We start from the raw sequence: 17,214 nt of genomic DNA on the forward strand, positions 1-17,214 counted from the left end.
TTGATTTAGGAATGTTAAATGTTAACAACAGCCTAAGAAAGCAAGACAAAAATGCTAAGCAATTGTTATAGACATAACAGTATGACTTTGTGTAAAGCTGCTTTGATTTTTTTTTCTATGATTTTATTATGATTGCATAGTAGTATAACAAGAGATAATTTAATCAAATTTTTTTTACAACTGACTGAAAAAAGTTATGATTTGTTTTAGTGATTTTCTCCTGTTATTTTGATATTCTGTGAAAACTATTAAGTGAACATGTTTCCAGATACTCATCAGAGGATTCTCACCCAGGGTCAATGCAGTCCTGGATGTCTGCGACCCACGAGTTCTTCTGCAGAGAGTCGATGGTCTCCAAAATGTATTCAGCACCATTTTCTACCTGTGATCGACAACACAACACAGTTTGAACTGACAGCACTGATCTAGATCCACTAGGTTCCATGGTTAAGTTTCTCAAAGATTTCTTAAAGTTACATATATGAAATGTACATAAGCGGTTGAAGGACTAGCAAGTGTAAGAAAGAGGGAATTGTACCTTGAGCACGAATGTGTTGTCTTTGTCGGGCATCTCTAGAGGCATGGTGGTCCTCACCTCCACGATCGCAGACAGCGGGACGCTCACTTTGGGTTTAGACGACTACAAACACAAATCAGCCATTCAAATACACACACTGTATACAACAGGAAAATCTAGTGAGCGTCAACTATGACAGATATAAATTCACACTCACAAAAATTAAAAAAAGTAAAACTTTTAGACAACAGCTTAGACAACTTGTCCACATTGATATATTGAAATCAGCACAATTTACATCATCACATCAAGTATTGCAAGGCATAATGGACACTACAGTATGTCACAAAACTGAGGACACCCCTCGCATTTCAGCAACCATTTTAGTATATCTTCTCAAGAGACAATACTATAGAAATTAAACTTGGATATATTTTAGAGTAGTCAATGCAAAGCTTGTATAGCAGTATAGATTTACTGTCCTCTGAAAATTACTCAACATACAGCCATTATTGTCAAAAGAGCTGGCAACAAAAGTGAGTACACCCTAAGTGAACTTGTCCAAAGTGTCAATATAGGGCTGGACGATTTGACAAAAAACTATATCACGATATATTTCTTAATTTCGGTCGATACGATATAATTCTGATATCGATATGGACAATATTAAAAAGCCTCAGGAAAAAACTGCAGAGGACACACACAATGGATGTCTGTACCTACAAATGACTGCAAACTGAATTTGCAAAGTCTATAATACATCCAGGCTCCTCCTTTTAAAATTATATAAAAATATTTTTAATAAAAACAATACAAAAAAAATAAGGTTCACTTTTTATTTTTTATTTAGCCTTTACAAACAAGAAATGTGAAATAAACTATCACATAAATAAAACTCTCAGACTCAGCTTATTAACAATAATATATTTCAATTTAAACTAGAGCAGGCTGATTATTCATATAAATTTAAACAACAAACAAACTGCTTCAGCAGTTTTCAGATAAAGAAACAAAAAGAATAAAATAAATAAAGAGTGAGCAACAACAAAAAGACATTGCTCTGGCCGGAACAGAAAAGGGGGAAAGAAATCATAATAAAAATTATGCCACTAGGCCAACTAATTATTAATCCTCTTCCAGAAAGGAGGTCAGGGCTCGCAAAATTCCTAAATCTCTGGTAGCCATTCGGGCAGGTACTCTTCAGATTTTGGTAGCCCTGAAAATTATTTTAGCTAGCCCAAATAAAAAAACAACAACTTAAATTTAGAAAATTAGATAGGAGTCTAAATGTCAATCAAAAATATTTTTCAATACACAAATATCAACAAATATCAAGGAATGAATTTTATTTCACTTTTTACAGTGTATGCGGAATTTTTAAATATCAATTTGAGCCAATTTATGACCCTTTTTAAGAGCTGCACAAGTAAAATGAACAGTATGAGTGGGGTTGGACGATGTACGGTATTAAGCCTTAAAATTACATGATTTACAGTTCAGATACAGGTTTTTCACAAAGAAATCTTATAAAATGGCGTTTCAGCCTTTACACCATTAAAAGGAATAAATCAAGTATATAATGTATTATATTTACTTAAAACATAAATGTGACCCTGGACCACAAAACCAGTCTTAAGTCGCTGGGGTATATTTGTAGCAATAGCCAAAAATACATTGTATGGGTCAAAATTATTGATTTTTCTTTTATGTCAAAAATCATTAGGAAATTAAGTAAAGATCATGTTCCATGAAGTTTTTTTGTAAAATTCCTACTGTAAACCTATCCAAATGTAATTTTTGATTAGTAATATGCATTGTTAGGAACTTAATTTGGACAACTTTAAAGGTGATTTTCTCAGTATTTTGATTTTTTTGCACCCTCAGATTCCAGATTTTCAAATTGATGTATCTCGGCCAAATATTGTCCTATCCTAACAAACCATACATCAATAGAAAGCTTATTTATCGAGCTTTCATATGATGTATAAATCTCAGTTTTGTAAAATTTAACCTTATGACTGGTTTTGTGGTCCAGGGTCACAAATATAACTGTCTTAATTGTTTAGATTTTTAGAAAGCACATGAACTTCTTTCACATTTACAACTCTGTGTTTGCTGCATAAAAAACATTGGTTGAGATTTGCAATAATCTGACCAGCTGAACTGTTTCTGCTGTATACAAAGCAGCATTAACGCAGTTTTATCAGGCATGAAATGAAAATGCCAACGATACGTTTCTTAGGACAGTCGGCTCCCTTCAGATACATTCATATAAAGACATCAGTGCCGCGTTTTGACTTTGAAACGGTCAGCGTGCATATTTATTCATTTACATCATTGCCTCTTAAAGTTTAATCCAGCCCTATCGCGATTGTTTATTTAACGAAGTCAAAGCCTTTTTGAAAATCTATTTGAAGCGGCCAGCGCTGATATTGTGGCGAGTGTTTGCATGAACCGTGTATAACTTACCAATGGCAGAGTTTATCCGAACTTAAAAAGCCAAACCACTTCCATACCACTGAATTAGTCTTTCCTCTCTTATCAACTATTTCGTCTGCCTTCTTTCTTGCGGAAGCTTGTTCATCCACATCTGTATTGCGGTCAGGGATACTCATTTTGTAGCTAAAAACTTCCCGCAACGGAGCTTAACCAACTACTGCTGCTGAGCGCTAGCAGCGTGTCTTTGAGGTACGTCATCACGTCATTCAGTGACAAATGTATAAAATTATATATTTACGTTTGCATACATACTGTATATATATATATATATATATATATATATATATATATATATATATATATATGCAAATGTATATCAAAATAACGTAAATGGGTTTAAAAATCTTATCACCGTTTTTGAAAAAAATTCTATCGCGATATATATTGATATCGAATTATTGTCCAGCCCTATGTCAATATATTAGCATCATTGTTATCTGGCACTGCCTTCATCATCCTGGGCATGGAATTGACCAGAGCTGCAGGTTGTTGTTGGGATCCTCTTCCACTCCTCTATAATGGCATCATGGAGCTGCTGGACATTAGACACATGGTGCTTCTCCACCTTACGCTTGAGGATGACCCACGGGTGCTTAATAGGGTTCAGGTCTGGAGACATACTTGGCCAGCCCATCACCTTCACCTTCAGCTTCCTCAGCAAGGCAGTTGTCATTTTGGTGGTGTGTTTGGGATCGTTATCATGTTGGAAAACTGCCGTTCTGTCTAGTTTCTGGAGGGAAGGCATCATGTTCTGCTTCAGAAAGTACAGTACATAATAAAATCCATGTTTCTCTCAATGAACTGCAGCTCCCCAGAACCAGCAGCACTCAAGCAGCCCCAGACCATGATGCTACCACCACCATGCTGGACTACTGGCAAGACACAATTTTCTTGGTACTCCTCACCAGGGCATCACCACACATGCTGGACACCATCTGAGCCAAACAACTTTATCTTATAGTCTCATCCGACCACAGGACATGGTTCCAGTAATTCATGCTCTTGTTGGTTGTCTTCAGCAAACTGTTTGCAAGCTTTCTTGTGAGCCAGCTTTAGATGAGGCTTCCTTCTGGGACGACGCCTATTCATACCAACTTGTTGCAGTGTGTGGCGTATGGTCTGAGCACTGACAAGCTGACCTTCTACTTCTGAAACCTCTAAAGCAATGCTGGCAGCATTCATGCATCAGTTTTTTGAAGCCAGGTTCTGCACCTGACACACAGAACGAGTGCTCAACTTTGTTGATCGACTATTGCAAGGCCTGTTCTGAATGGAACCCATCTTGGAAAACCTCTGTATGACCCAGACCACTGTAGTGTAACTCAGTTTCAGGGTGTTACTGAACCTCTAATAGCCCTGGCCATCTTTGTGGAGAGCAACAATTCTGATTCTCAAATCCCTGCCATGAGATGCCATGTTGAACATCCAGTGATCAGTATGAGAGAATGGTACTTAAAGCATCAAATTTTAACTGTTCTAATACAAGATACACAAATTTGTATGGTCCTGTCAAGCAGACAAAATCATAAACATGATGAATAGGACATGTGGCTTTGCATGGTTAAACAACATACTGCTGTTATCTCTTAGGGTGTACTCACTTTTGTTGACAATAATGGCTGTATGTTGAGTTATTTTCAGAAGACAGTAAATCTATACTGCTATACAAGCTTTGCATTGACTACTCTAAAATATATTCAAGTTTCATTTCTATAGTATTGTCCCTTGAGAAGATATACTAAAATGGTTTCTGAAATGTGAGGGGTGTACTCACTATTGTGACATACTGTACATGATCTCTTGAGGGCCTCGGGACATTCTTACTGTTAAGCCCAGTGTTTCCTGTAACAACCAATCACACATTTACGAACATCATTTCTAAAACTACTAGTCTTTCAATCTGCCTAACTTCTAGTTTCATCAATTTTTGTCTCATTTGTAAGGAAAGAGGATGTTGTTCTGAAAACTTAAGAGTGAAACTGATGACTGATGCTTTACTGCCTGAAAACATAGACCTCATCAGACTGATTCATGACGTCAAACTCTCCGCTTCGGCTTCTGTCTCTCACGTGCCGTTGACGGCATTTGTTGAGGGAATCTCTCTTATAGGCATTATGTGCTTTATTAGTTTCTGAGCACTGTGAGTATACAAGAAGACAGACAGAAGCTTGCAGATACATCTGTTTATGTTGTAGTTAGCATGGATACGCATTCCCCCTCTATTTTTATCCTGTCTTTAGTTTGCTCAGGAAAAGGAAGTTATTAGTACTGTCTTGAGGGACTAAAATTGCTCTGAGATCAGCTTCCTAAAATCTCTCTAAACCCTTCTGAACAAAACCAAAATGTGGAATAGGATTTTAAGAGGCCGGATCTGACTCATTTTTAATGAGGATCACTTTACGTCAGTACGTCCGGTTCATCTGCTCATTCATGAAATCACCTCAGGTGTAGCCAGCCGAAGCAACACTAGATTAACTCAATGTCAGAAAAAATAAACTCAAATAAATGACAAATATTGCATTTTTCACTACTGTTCGCTGCCCGCCTCATGCATGCTTCACGCAAAACTGAAAAAGCCCTTTTGCTGACATTACTTCTGGCAGTGAGGGCACAGAAGGGTTGTTTTAATCAGTTTATCAGTCCATTAGCGCCTTTAAGGATAACTGCTCACTAGATTTGAAATTCAGTAAATCTTTGAAAGTTAATTAGACTTTTTCGCACCAGTCTATTACTGTAAACCATGTCAGAAAATCCCACACCTAAACACATATCAAACAAATGAGTCAGACGGCCTCTTCCTGGCAAAGTGGACAGTTCTCAGCCTTGTTGTTTAGTCTGTGGTCTGGTTACATGACAATACTCTAAAACTAAACAAAAGATAAATTCAAAATTTATATTCAAATAGTAGATAAACAAACCATTAAAAGGTACAGTAAATTATTTTTGAAAGCCCTAGTGAAAAGTGCTACACCAATAGCCAATCAGCAGTAAGGGGCGTGTCCACTCATGATGGGGGAGGAGACAGAGCTCACTGCACAAGACAATGTCTATCCACCTTTTTCTTCCTGTCAGAGAGGGCGCTGACATTTGTACATTTTATGGGTCTGGAACACACTAGTTTGTAGTCCAAACAGTTACTGTTTACTGCACGTTGTCATTATTCTCGTTATTTCCCTATAGCGGATAATGAACCAGAAGTCTCATCCACAGGCTTACTTCTATGTTGAAGAAAAAGGTGGATAGAAAGAGAGCGATGGCAGAGAAAATACTAAATATTAAAAGGTCAGGGGAATAAAACTTTAAAAAGTATGGTTATGTTCAGGCAAGAGGTAGGACCCGTGTTAATATCGGCCAGTGCTGGAGATCCTTAAAGAGCGGGAAGGCTTGAAAACAGACACTGAGTTTGATTTATTTCTTCTTGATATGTGATTAACATTGGTTTTGCTTGTATCATGTTCATTTGCATTATTATTTTTCTTTACTTCAGTAGCCTTACCAGAAAAAGTTTATTTTAAGTATACTTAAGTAAAGTTCAAGTATATTTTTAAGTATACTTTATATAGTAAGTATACAAATATCAGTGTACTAGTAGTATACTATTTGAGTTTACTATTTCAATACTCCTTGGGACTAAATTGGCCCACTTTCTAGTATATAAAAGTATACTTTTAAGTATACTTTAAGTGTAACAGTTGTAAACTTTGAGTACACAACTAGCTTACATCTATGTTTTTAGTTTGTGCTGCAAGTATACTAAAAGTGAACTTAAGGATATTACTAATTAAACAGTTTTTTATACATTTGTAGCGCACTTTGAAGTATAGTCTCGGTAAACTACAAGTTTAGCAATTTTATACTGCAAGTATACTCGTAAATTTCCTTCAAGTGAACTTCAGATCATACTTTAAGTATACTACTATGTCCCTAATTATGTATTAATTTGAATATATTTTGTTATATGAATATCTGAACATACAAAACATCAAAAGAAGGCATCAAGATGGGGTGTGATCCTTTTGGGTAGTGGCGTGTTTGTTTTGGTGGTCTAAAAAATCAACAGTGTTTTCCAGAAATTGCTTACTACACCTTTAAAGTAGTTCATATGATTCTTGCCCATTATTCTGAGTCTTCTGAACTCATCTGATTGTGTTATACAAAAAAAGTCAAAATCTTGTCCTCCCTCATTTGAATCTGTCTCACATTCAAGACTGTTTATGAGCAACATGCATAAAGGGGAAGAAGAAAACATGAACACAAATCTTGTGGTTCTCGTGTCTATCGTCAACATGGTAAATTTGAATGCAGAAAGTGAACAAGTTTTGAAAACTAGGGAAGTGTCCCTTACAGAACCACCGCATCCTGGGCTGCATCGCTGTATGGTACGGCAAAGCTCTTCAGGAAGTGGTGAGAACAGCTGAGCTCATTAGTGGAAATAAAATCCCGGCCTTAAGCACGCTACTTGAGTAAGACGCGCATTTACATCATTAAGGACTGCGCTCACCCTGCTAACCACCTGCTTGTGACACTGCTGTCTGGAGCTAGAGTACCATTGCATCCAATCACAGACAACCAGACTGACACACAGCTTTTATTTTCAAGCCATTAGACTACTTAACAGCAAGCAGTTCTTCATCAACCACAAGAACACTCCATGACTGCCACTTACACACACTTAGACACCTATTGCAGTATTTACTACTTGCTACGCAGTTTTTACTTGTATTTACTGTTCTGCTAACTGTTCAGAATAGCATGTTACTTTTACTAAGCCAGTGGCTCCCAATCCTGGTCCTGGAGAACCCTCAACAATTTTAAGTATTAGAGCAGGGGTCATCAGACTCAGTCCTGGAGGGCCATGTCCTGCAGAGTTTAGCTCCAACCCTAATCAAACATACTTGAACCAGCTAATCAAGGTCTTACTAGGTACACTTGAAACTTCCAGGCAGGTGTGTTGAGGCAAGTTTGAGCTATACTCTGTAGGACATCAGCCCACCAGGCCCAAGTTTGGTGACCCCTGTCTTAGAGCCTTCACTAATGAGCTGATGAGTTGATTCAGTTGTGTTTGATTGAGGAGACATCTAAAATGTGCAGTGTTTAGTTTCCTCCATGACCAGGATTGGAAACACTGTACTAACTCATTGCCCAACACTGTTTTTTCACCTGTTATAAACAGCTTAATCTAAACCAGAGATCTTCAAGCCTGCTCCTGGAAAGCTACCATCCTGCAGACTTCAACTCCAACCCTGCTCCAACAAACCTGTCTGTAATTATCAAGTATTCTTGAACACCTTGATTACCTGGCTCAGGTGTATTTGATTGAGGTTGGAGCTGAGATCTGCAGGATGGTAGCTCTTCGGGAGTTGGAGACCCCTAATCTAAACCATTCTCAGCTAAATGTCTAATATCTGCAAGTACTGTCTTTGTCCTTTGAAGCTTGTTGCAAGCACAACAATGACCAGTATACCCATTGCAAATAACAAATAACCAAATTTGACTCTTATGATTTAAACTAAGTATAGAAGAGTCTAAATCCAGAGGGAGCAAAAAAATAATACAAAAAGAAACAATATTTGGAAAAGAATGGTCTTAGATAGGGGTGCCCAACCCTGTTCCTGGAGATATACCATCTTACAGAGTTCAGATCCAACCCTGTTCAAACACACCTAATCCAGCTAATTAAACTCTTAGGTAGCACTTGATAATTACAAACAGCTATGTTAGAGCAGGGGTCCGTTCTTCGTACCTCGCTTACTACATCCAAGATCTAATGACACATCCAAGATCAAATCATCGCGCTAACTATGAGCTCGCTATTCCGGTTCTCCGAACGCACCTGTTGTTGATGATTAGTATAGCTGGATGAAGTTATTTGAGATCACTGGGTGGCTTAAAAGGGGCTACGTATCGATAGTAGAAACATTGATCGGCAACGCTTTGATTGGTCGGCGAACATGACGAAGGAGCACGCTCAGTATTTTTCTGCAGCAGAGCAAGAACTCTTGATTGAGGGATTTCAGGAGTTTCAGAGTTTAATAAAAACGCAAGGGAAAACTGCAAAAGCTGGAAAAGCAAGGAGAGAGGGCTGGCAAAAAGTAGTGAACAAATTAAATGCGTAATGCTGCCCATGTTACATGTTTTTTCCTTGATATGTTATTTTATTTATTTTTTTATACACTACCGTTCAAAAGTTTGGGGTCAGTAAGACTTGTAATAGTCTTTAAAGAAGTCTCTTATGCTCATCAAGGCTGCATTTATTTGATTAAAAATACAGAAAAAACAGTAATATTGCAAAATGTTTTTACAATATAAAATGTTTTTTTTATATATATATATTTTAACATACTTTAAAATAGAATTTATTCCTGTGATGAAAAGCTGAATTTTTATCAGCTGTTTTAACTCCAGTCTTAAGTGTCACATGATCCTTCAGAAATCATTCTAATATGCTGATTTATTATTAGAATGATCAATGTTGGATTATCATAATATCAACAGTTGTGCTGCCAAATATTTTTTGGAACCTGTGATTTCCCCGCAAATATATATATATATATATATATATATATATATATATATATATATATATATATATATATACACACACTTTCTTGCAAGATACTTTTCTTTCCCCACGTGAGTCAGTCCGCGTCAGTCGTGCTCTTTAACCAATCAGATGTGACCTCGCCATTTCAACCAATCATAACCCGCCAGGAGCGCAGCCTAAATCCTGTTTACATGAAATAAACCTGCTCCAGAGCAGGTTTAAGCTTGCGCACCTGTTGCTATGACAGCAAGTCCCGGATGAGCTTCGAAGAACCGAGCGATCCAAGATCACGCAAAATCGTCAACAATCAAATCCAGCTAACTTAGTTAGCGAGGTACGAAGAACGGACCCCAGGGCTGAAACTAAAATCTGCAGGTAGGTAGATCTCCAGGAACAGGGTTGGACACCCCTGGTCTAAGAAGTCCACTTTACCCATGCAGAAAAATTAAAATCTATCCTATATAACAGAGGTCTCCAACCCTGCTCATGGAGACCCACCATCTTGTTAAGTTTAGTTCCAGCCTTCTCCAACACACTTACCTGCCATTTTCAAGTCATCCTGAAGAGCTTGATTAGCTGGTTCAGATGTGGTTGATTAGGGTTGAAGCCAAACTTTATAGGTTTGAAGGGTGTAGGGGACCAAACAACTGTTTCTTGAAGTGCCCTTTTCTGTTATTATCCCGTGACCACACTCTGCCTATGGGCATGAGATGACGACGCAGAAGGGCACTTCAAGAAACAGTTGTTTGGTCCCCTACACCCTTCGAAGCTTTCACTCCGGAGGGTAAACCCTTTAAAGGGATTAGGGCATAGGGATGAGCCCTTCCAAATGCAGGAACGCCAGGTTGAAGAGCTCTGCTATATATGATATGATCTTTTTTTCTTCCCCCAACCCACAAACTTGTATACTAATGAGAGATTTATCTGAGATCTTCTACCTTTGGTGGAACGTAGAACTCAAGCTGGAACTTCTCTCCAACATCCACCTGCGCTGCGGTCTTCCTTAACAGCAACCTGCATTTCTGCCACTGTGCTGCCCCCATACAGTTAGTGTCATCTGCCACCATATATCTGAGCGCACCCTCCCTCTGGATCTCCAACAGCTCCGCCTTATGGCCCTGAGAGCCCCGCGGCAGCCGTAGCTTCTGGCTCCAGTGTTCGGACCCCATGGACTCAGCTCCATTGGTCCTCCTGGAGGTCCCAGAGGGGTCTGGTTCTGGAGAGGCCCTGCGGTGCCAGATCTCCTTAACCCCATCCACCACACTCAGACTCATGTTGCGAAGTGAAAAGCCTTTCTTGAAGCGTGCCTTACGTCGCCCCAATGACACGTCCTCCGAGCTCCTGGATTGGCTTACGGTTGCCATCTTACGAGTGGGGGTTTGCTGTTCCTGTCCACTGGCTCCACCCCCTCCGCTGTCCATGCTATCCAGTGATTCGCTCGAGGCCCCCACGTCTTTGCGCCGATGGTAGAGGTCGTGGCTGAAGGGTAACGTGCAGCTCTGTATGCCCACGAAGGGCACGATGCTGTACTTTGGAGCAGAGGAGTCGCCCGGAGAGCCGGGACCTTGAACCTGGTCGAGGGCGGCAGAGAAGCAGGTCAAGAAGTGTTGAGCAAAGTGTTGCGAAAAGTTGGCGTCAGCACCAGGGGAGTCGTAGCATGGATTCTCGCTGATGAATCGCCGGAACTTGTAGGCAAAATCGGCGGCGGAAGCTCGAGCGTGAAGCTCACAGAACTCCTTCCAGTCGGGCAGCGTGCAGGAGGAGTGCTCCGGGCTGCTGGGAGCCCCGTCGCCATTCATTACTAGGCCATGCCAATGCCCTGGTAAACCACTTGACACACAGACAGAGAGAAAGAGAGAGAGAGGTCAGTAAGCTAATCAGAAAGTGTGAAGCAAAAGACCAAATTTATAATTCATGGTTCAAGTGACCCTATTTCTTTCTCCCATGTGGCACAGATTGGATAGGACCCATGAACATGTAAGCAGGAAAAAACTGCATGGATTATGAAATGCTCAGATCGGTTTCAGGCCTCATTTGGAAATAAATCTGAAATATGAATTGGATATATGCATTTGCATCTGCCTTGTATGAGAACAGATTGGATTTTCTACTGTCAAAAAAAGCAAAGTGGCGAAAGACCAGCTCAGGTGGAGCAGGATATGGGTCACTTTTAAACATAAAATACAGTTTTAGGCAAAACAGTAATGTGACAAAGAGAATGTCAGATCTCTGTCATATGGCCAAAAATAAATGCAAAAAAAAAACAACCTTTTTTGCATAGTTGTGTTTGACACATGAAAACTTTAACAATGTATATTACAAGGTAACATGATATAACCTTGTTCTCTCTTCAAATGTGTCCCCACATTAAGTCCTTGAATTTTAGAGTAGTGGACCTGGAAAGTTCTTGAAAGGTGAAGTTAACCATGGTGTGCGAACCCTGTTTAAAAGAAAATATAAGCTGATCATCAGATATAGTCAGCAAATTAGGCATCAAGAAATGTGGTGTTGATGTAGCCAATGTGTCATTCAGACTGGCACGGCCTCACAAATGTGACCCTGGACCACAAAACCAGTCAAAAGTGTCTATTTTTTGAAACTGAGATTTATATATTATTTACCAGCTAAATAAATAAGCTTTCCATTGATGTTGGGATAAGGACAATATTTGGTTAAGATACAACAATTTGAAAATCTTAAATTAGGTTTATTATATTTACGTTAGGAAATTTACAACATATTTGTATGGAACATAATCTTTACTTAATATCCTAATGATTTTTGGCAAATTGGCACAAAAGAAAATCAATCATTTTGACCCATACAATGTATTTCTGGCTATTGCTCCAAATATACTCATACTTAAGACTTTGTGGTCACAAATGTCTAAACCAAATCAGTCGATTTGAGAACTTCCAAAAAAACACAACTGTAGGGGGTAAAAAGTCTTGCTTCTGAAAAAATCACCCCCTTCACGTATAAAATTTGGTTAGTCCAATTAAATTGCACGTTTGTAGATTAATATTGCTCATTTGCTTTATATGGCTTTATACTGATTACATGGCAATCAAAACTTACAAATGAGCAAGTGACTGTTACATTTTTGTCCATACTGCGCATTTACCTACTAGGATCATTCTTGCATGATTTTTTTCCCCCAGCTCCCAGTCTAAATTTCAGAAAGGTTAAGAAATTTCAAAACCAGAGAAATGGCAATGATTTGGTGTATTGCAATGAAATCCTGCCCTGATCTTCCATCTGGGAACATCGCCACTTACTAGTCCACCAACATAAATAATGTTAGAATTTGTTTATAATAGATTATGTTCGTGCTTTTAAGAACTATTATTATACTTTTAAGACTATTATTAGAATTACTGTGTAATTAAACATGTTAATTTAAAAAAAAGTCATAACAAACACACATATGGGCAACTGGGACAGGACAAATGGAAAATTGCACCATGTCATCAGTGAATAAAGCATAAGTAAAATAAACACAATATCCATTGCATTTAAATATATGACTGCCAAAGCTTCACTGTATTTCTGTACTGATCAAAAACACGTATTTTATCATCATGCATGCTGGCACTTGGATATTTAAAACAATATATCAAACAAGAAAAGGCTTTACTCGTACTCATGCCAAAGCCACAGTATGAGAATGGCATTGACACCCATCACCACATGAGGTACATGCAACACTTACTCAACATATATTTTGTAAATGTTGTGGCATAAACAAACAGCAGAAGCAGAACACAAAATTTCAGCAGCATTAACCAAAGTGGACCACAAACCGCTCTGCCTCAGCACCGTCAGGAGGAAAACACAAGCGCTCTAAAACAACTTACAGTCAAACAGAAGAGTGCACATAAAGAATTCATATATATGTATGCACCCACACACAATTAGATAACTTTAAACATGAAGAAAGAAACAATCACACACACAGTAGATTTTTCTCTCTTATTTTCCAATCATAATGCAGAGAATGACACTGAATGCAGGGACACACAGACCAGCATCTGTCTGGAAATAAGAGCCATTCACTGAACACGTGACATTAAGACAAGTGTATTACACAAGATCACTAAAACCGTACAATACAGTGGCCTCCACAAATATTGACACCCTTGGAAAATACGAGCAAAACAGGCCATGGAAAAAAACATCTTTGGTCTTTATCTTGTTCTTTTATTTAAAATATTTACAAAAGTCTAACATTTAATTAAAGTGAAACACCTCCATTTGCTGATATAACAGCTCTAACCCTTAGTTATTTATTACCTTAAGTTTATTTTATTAAGTATAATTAAGTAAAGTTTAATAATAATTCTAAGTATACTTTATGTAGTAAGTATACAAATATCAGTGTACTAATAGTATACTTTTAAGTGTACTATTTCAATACTCCTTGGGACTAAATTAGCCCACTTTCTAGTATATAAAAGTATACGTTTAAGTATAACAGTAGTAAACTGTGAGTACACAACTAGTTTACATCTATGTTTTTAGTTTGTAATGCAAGTATACTAAAAGTGAACTTATTCTGATAGTTAAAATTAATAGTGATAGTCTGATAGTCTAATTAAATACTTTTTTATGCATTTTAGTACACTTTGAAGTATAGTCTCAGTAAACTACTAGTTTAGTAGTTTTATACTGCAAGTATATTCGTAGGTTTTCTTCAACTGAACTTTTACATCATACTTTAAGTATACAACTATGTCCCTATTTAGGTATTAATTTGTATATAGTTTGTTATATGAATATCTGAACATACAAAACATCAAAAGAAAGAACAGCCCTGGTGAAAAAAAAGCTAAAACCAGCCTAGGCTGGTTGGCTGATTTTAGCTGGTCAACCAGCCTGGTTTTAGCTGGTTTTAGCTGGTCGGCAGGCTGGTTTTAGAGGGGTTTTGGCCACTTTTCCAGCCTGGCAGACCAGCTAAAACCAGCCACTTCCAGCTTAAACCAGCTAATACCAGCCAACCAGTTTTAGTTTTAGCTGTTTTTTTCAGCAGGGAGGGTATTCTTTTTTTTTATAAACGCTTGAATGTGGCGTGTAAGTTTATTAAATAATAGATTAATAAACAACATTTTGAACAAAAAGACTATTGATGATAATCAAAACGTAGATGGAGTTGATCAACAGCCCAAAGCTTGACAGTCATTATTTCCTCTTCATGGGTGGACATTTTATTCCATAACGTTCCACAGTTTTCCATATCTATGGTTTTGATGCTGTTTTATGATTGTGATTGTGTTAGATTACATGTGGAAGCATCTGTTGTTTCGGTTTCTTCTTCACTTGTGTTTTGAAAATTCCATACAGACGATGTTTAATAGCACCCCTAGTGTATAACAATGAAAACACAGATTATCAGAGCACAAGTAGACTTTTTCTAAGTATAAGTCAAGTATACTAAAATGTCTGAGAAGTATATAAACCACATTTATGAGAAATACATAAAAAGTAGACTGAAAGTATACTTTCCTATTTTAAGTTTAAAAGAAGTACACTAAAAGCACACCTGAATAAACTTCTTTTACGTAAGGGAAGTCTTCTTCTATAATGTGTAATGAGACCTAAGACCATTCCTTCATCCAGAATCTCTCAGATTCGAAGGACAACACTTGTGGACTCTTTTCCCACAGGTTCTCTATGTGGTTTGGGTCTGTGGTCGGTGAACTATTTTGTTGCTGATTGTGAGGTGTGCTTTGGATCATTGTCCTGCTGGAAGATCTGACCACAGCCCAGTTGGAGCTTCCTGAAATGGATTTGTTGTTTGATGACATCAAAGGCTTTTTATGGCAACTTTCCCAAACATGTTTTGGTTACCTAGGTGGTCTGATTGTCTTTTTTAGAGACTTTCTGATCCCGAGACTCAGCCAGCATCTCTAATTCTCAAACTGTGATCCTTAAAAGTCTGGCAGCTCAAAGCATCCACCTCACTGTGTGTGAGACAAATGTAGACACACATCTTCTTCCAGGTCCACTGTTAAAATCTTCAGTTGATTTCAACGTCTTAATTATTGCTCAGAGAGGGGAAATTAGTATTTTAACCACTAAACTATTTTCTTTTCATTCTGTCGCATAGTGATGACAGTAGATGTTTGGCCTGTGTGTTGGCCCAGAGAAACCGGAAGTGATGGCTCATCATTTAAATGTTCAGAATTAGTAAAGGATCCTTAAAACCAAAAAGTTATGAATGGGAATATATTCAAGTTGTTTAATTTGAAAGGGTTCCATTCATTTGGAATACATTTTGGTATTGGTTTTTGTGAATATTTTAAAAAGACTAACAAGACAAGTGGCAAAAGAGTTTGTAAGAGTCTGTCAGTAAATTTCTGCATAATGGACATGTAGTGTTTATCTCTCTTATTTTTGTCTGAGCACCCACTTTGCCAGTGATGCGCTTTTGTTTTGTTTGATATATTTTATATATTTGAGGTTTTGTGCTTTTACATATTATATTTTATATTCCATTATTTAAATTTTCCAATATGTTTTAACTCAAAATTTCTTCCTGGTCCACTTTGTATACAAACATTTTAATACAACTACAATTATGTCAAAAGTTTACATACACCTTGTAGAATCTGCAAAATGTTAATTATTTTATCAAAATAAGAGGGATGATAAATGCATGTTATTTTTGATTTAGTACTGACCTGAATAAGATATTTCACATAAAATTTGTTTACATATAGTCCACAAGAGAAAAAATAGTTGAATTCATAAAAATGACCCTGTTCATTGATTCTTAATACTGTGTTGTTCCCTGAATGATCCACAGCTGTGTTTTTTGTTTAGTGATAGTTGTTCATGAGTCCCTTGTTTGTCCTGAACAGTTAAACTGCCTGTTGTTCTGCCTGGTCCCACAAAATCTTTTTTTTTTTTTTTAGCATTTCTGTGTATTTTAATCCTTTCCAACAATGACTGTATGATTTTTAGATCCATCTTTTGACACTGAGGACAACTGAGGGACTCAAATGCAACTATTACAGAAGGTTCAAACACTCACTGATGCTCCAGAAGGAAAAACCATGCATTAAGAGCCAGGGATGAAAACTTTTAAACAGAATGAAGATGTGTACCTTTTTCTTATTTTGTCTAAATATCATAATTGTTTTTCATTTAGAACTGCCCTTCAGAAGCTACAGAAGATACTTACATGTTTCCCAGAAGACAAAATTAGGTGAATTTACTCTGATCTTCAAATTCAGAAAGCTTTCACCCCCGGCTCTTAATGCCTGGTTAATAGTTGCATATGAGTCCCTCAGTTGTCCTCGGTGTGAAAAGATGGATCTCAAAATCATACAGTCATTGTTTGAAAGGGTTCAAATACACAAAAATGCTGGAAAACCAAAGAATTTCTGAGACCTAAAAGATTTGTCTGAAGAACAGCAGACAGTTTAACTGTTCATGACAAACAAGGGACTCGTGAACAACTATCACTAAACAAAAACACAGCTGTGGATCATTCAGAGAACAACACAGTATTAAGAATCAAATGTATGCAAACTTTTGAACAGGATCATTTTCATAAATTCAAATATTATTTTCTCTTGTGGACTATATATAAAAACAACATGCATTTTGCATCATCCCTCTTATTTTGGTAAAATAATGAACATTTTGCAGA

General features: G+C 37.5%; 1 protein-coding gene across 1 annotated transcript in view; it reads right to left on the reverse strand.

The window, feature by feature from the left end:
• LOC141285455 (SH2B adapter protein 2) overlaps positions 1-17,214 on the reverse strand; it is a 36,974-nt gene that overhangs the window by 18,849 nt on the left and 911 nt on the right. Inside the window, exons 2-4 of the mRNA XM_073818467.1 lie at positions 10,499-11,390; positions 539-640; positions 291-382 (exon numbers count right to left, since the gene is read on the reverse strand). Coding sequence (XP_073674568.1) covers positions 291-382; positions 539-640; positions 10,499-11,359 — 1,055 coding nt within the window. The 5' untranslated portion in view covers positions 11,360-11,390. The remainder of the gene's footprint in view (positions 1-290; positions 383-538; positions 641-10,498; positions 11,391-17,214) is intronic.

This window comes from Garra rufa, chromosome 14 (assembly GCF_049309525.1).
Source record: "Garra rufa chromosome 14, GarRuf1.0, whole genome shotgun sequence".
Taxonomy (NCBI): domain Eukaryota; kingdom Metazoa; phylum Chordata; class Actinopteri; order Cypriniformes; family Cyprinidae; genus Garra; species Garra rufa.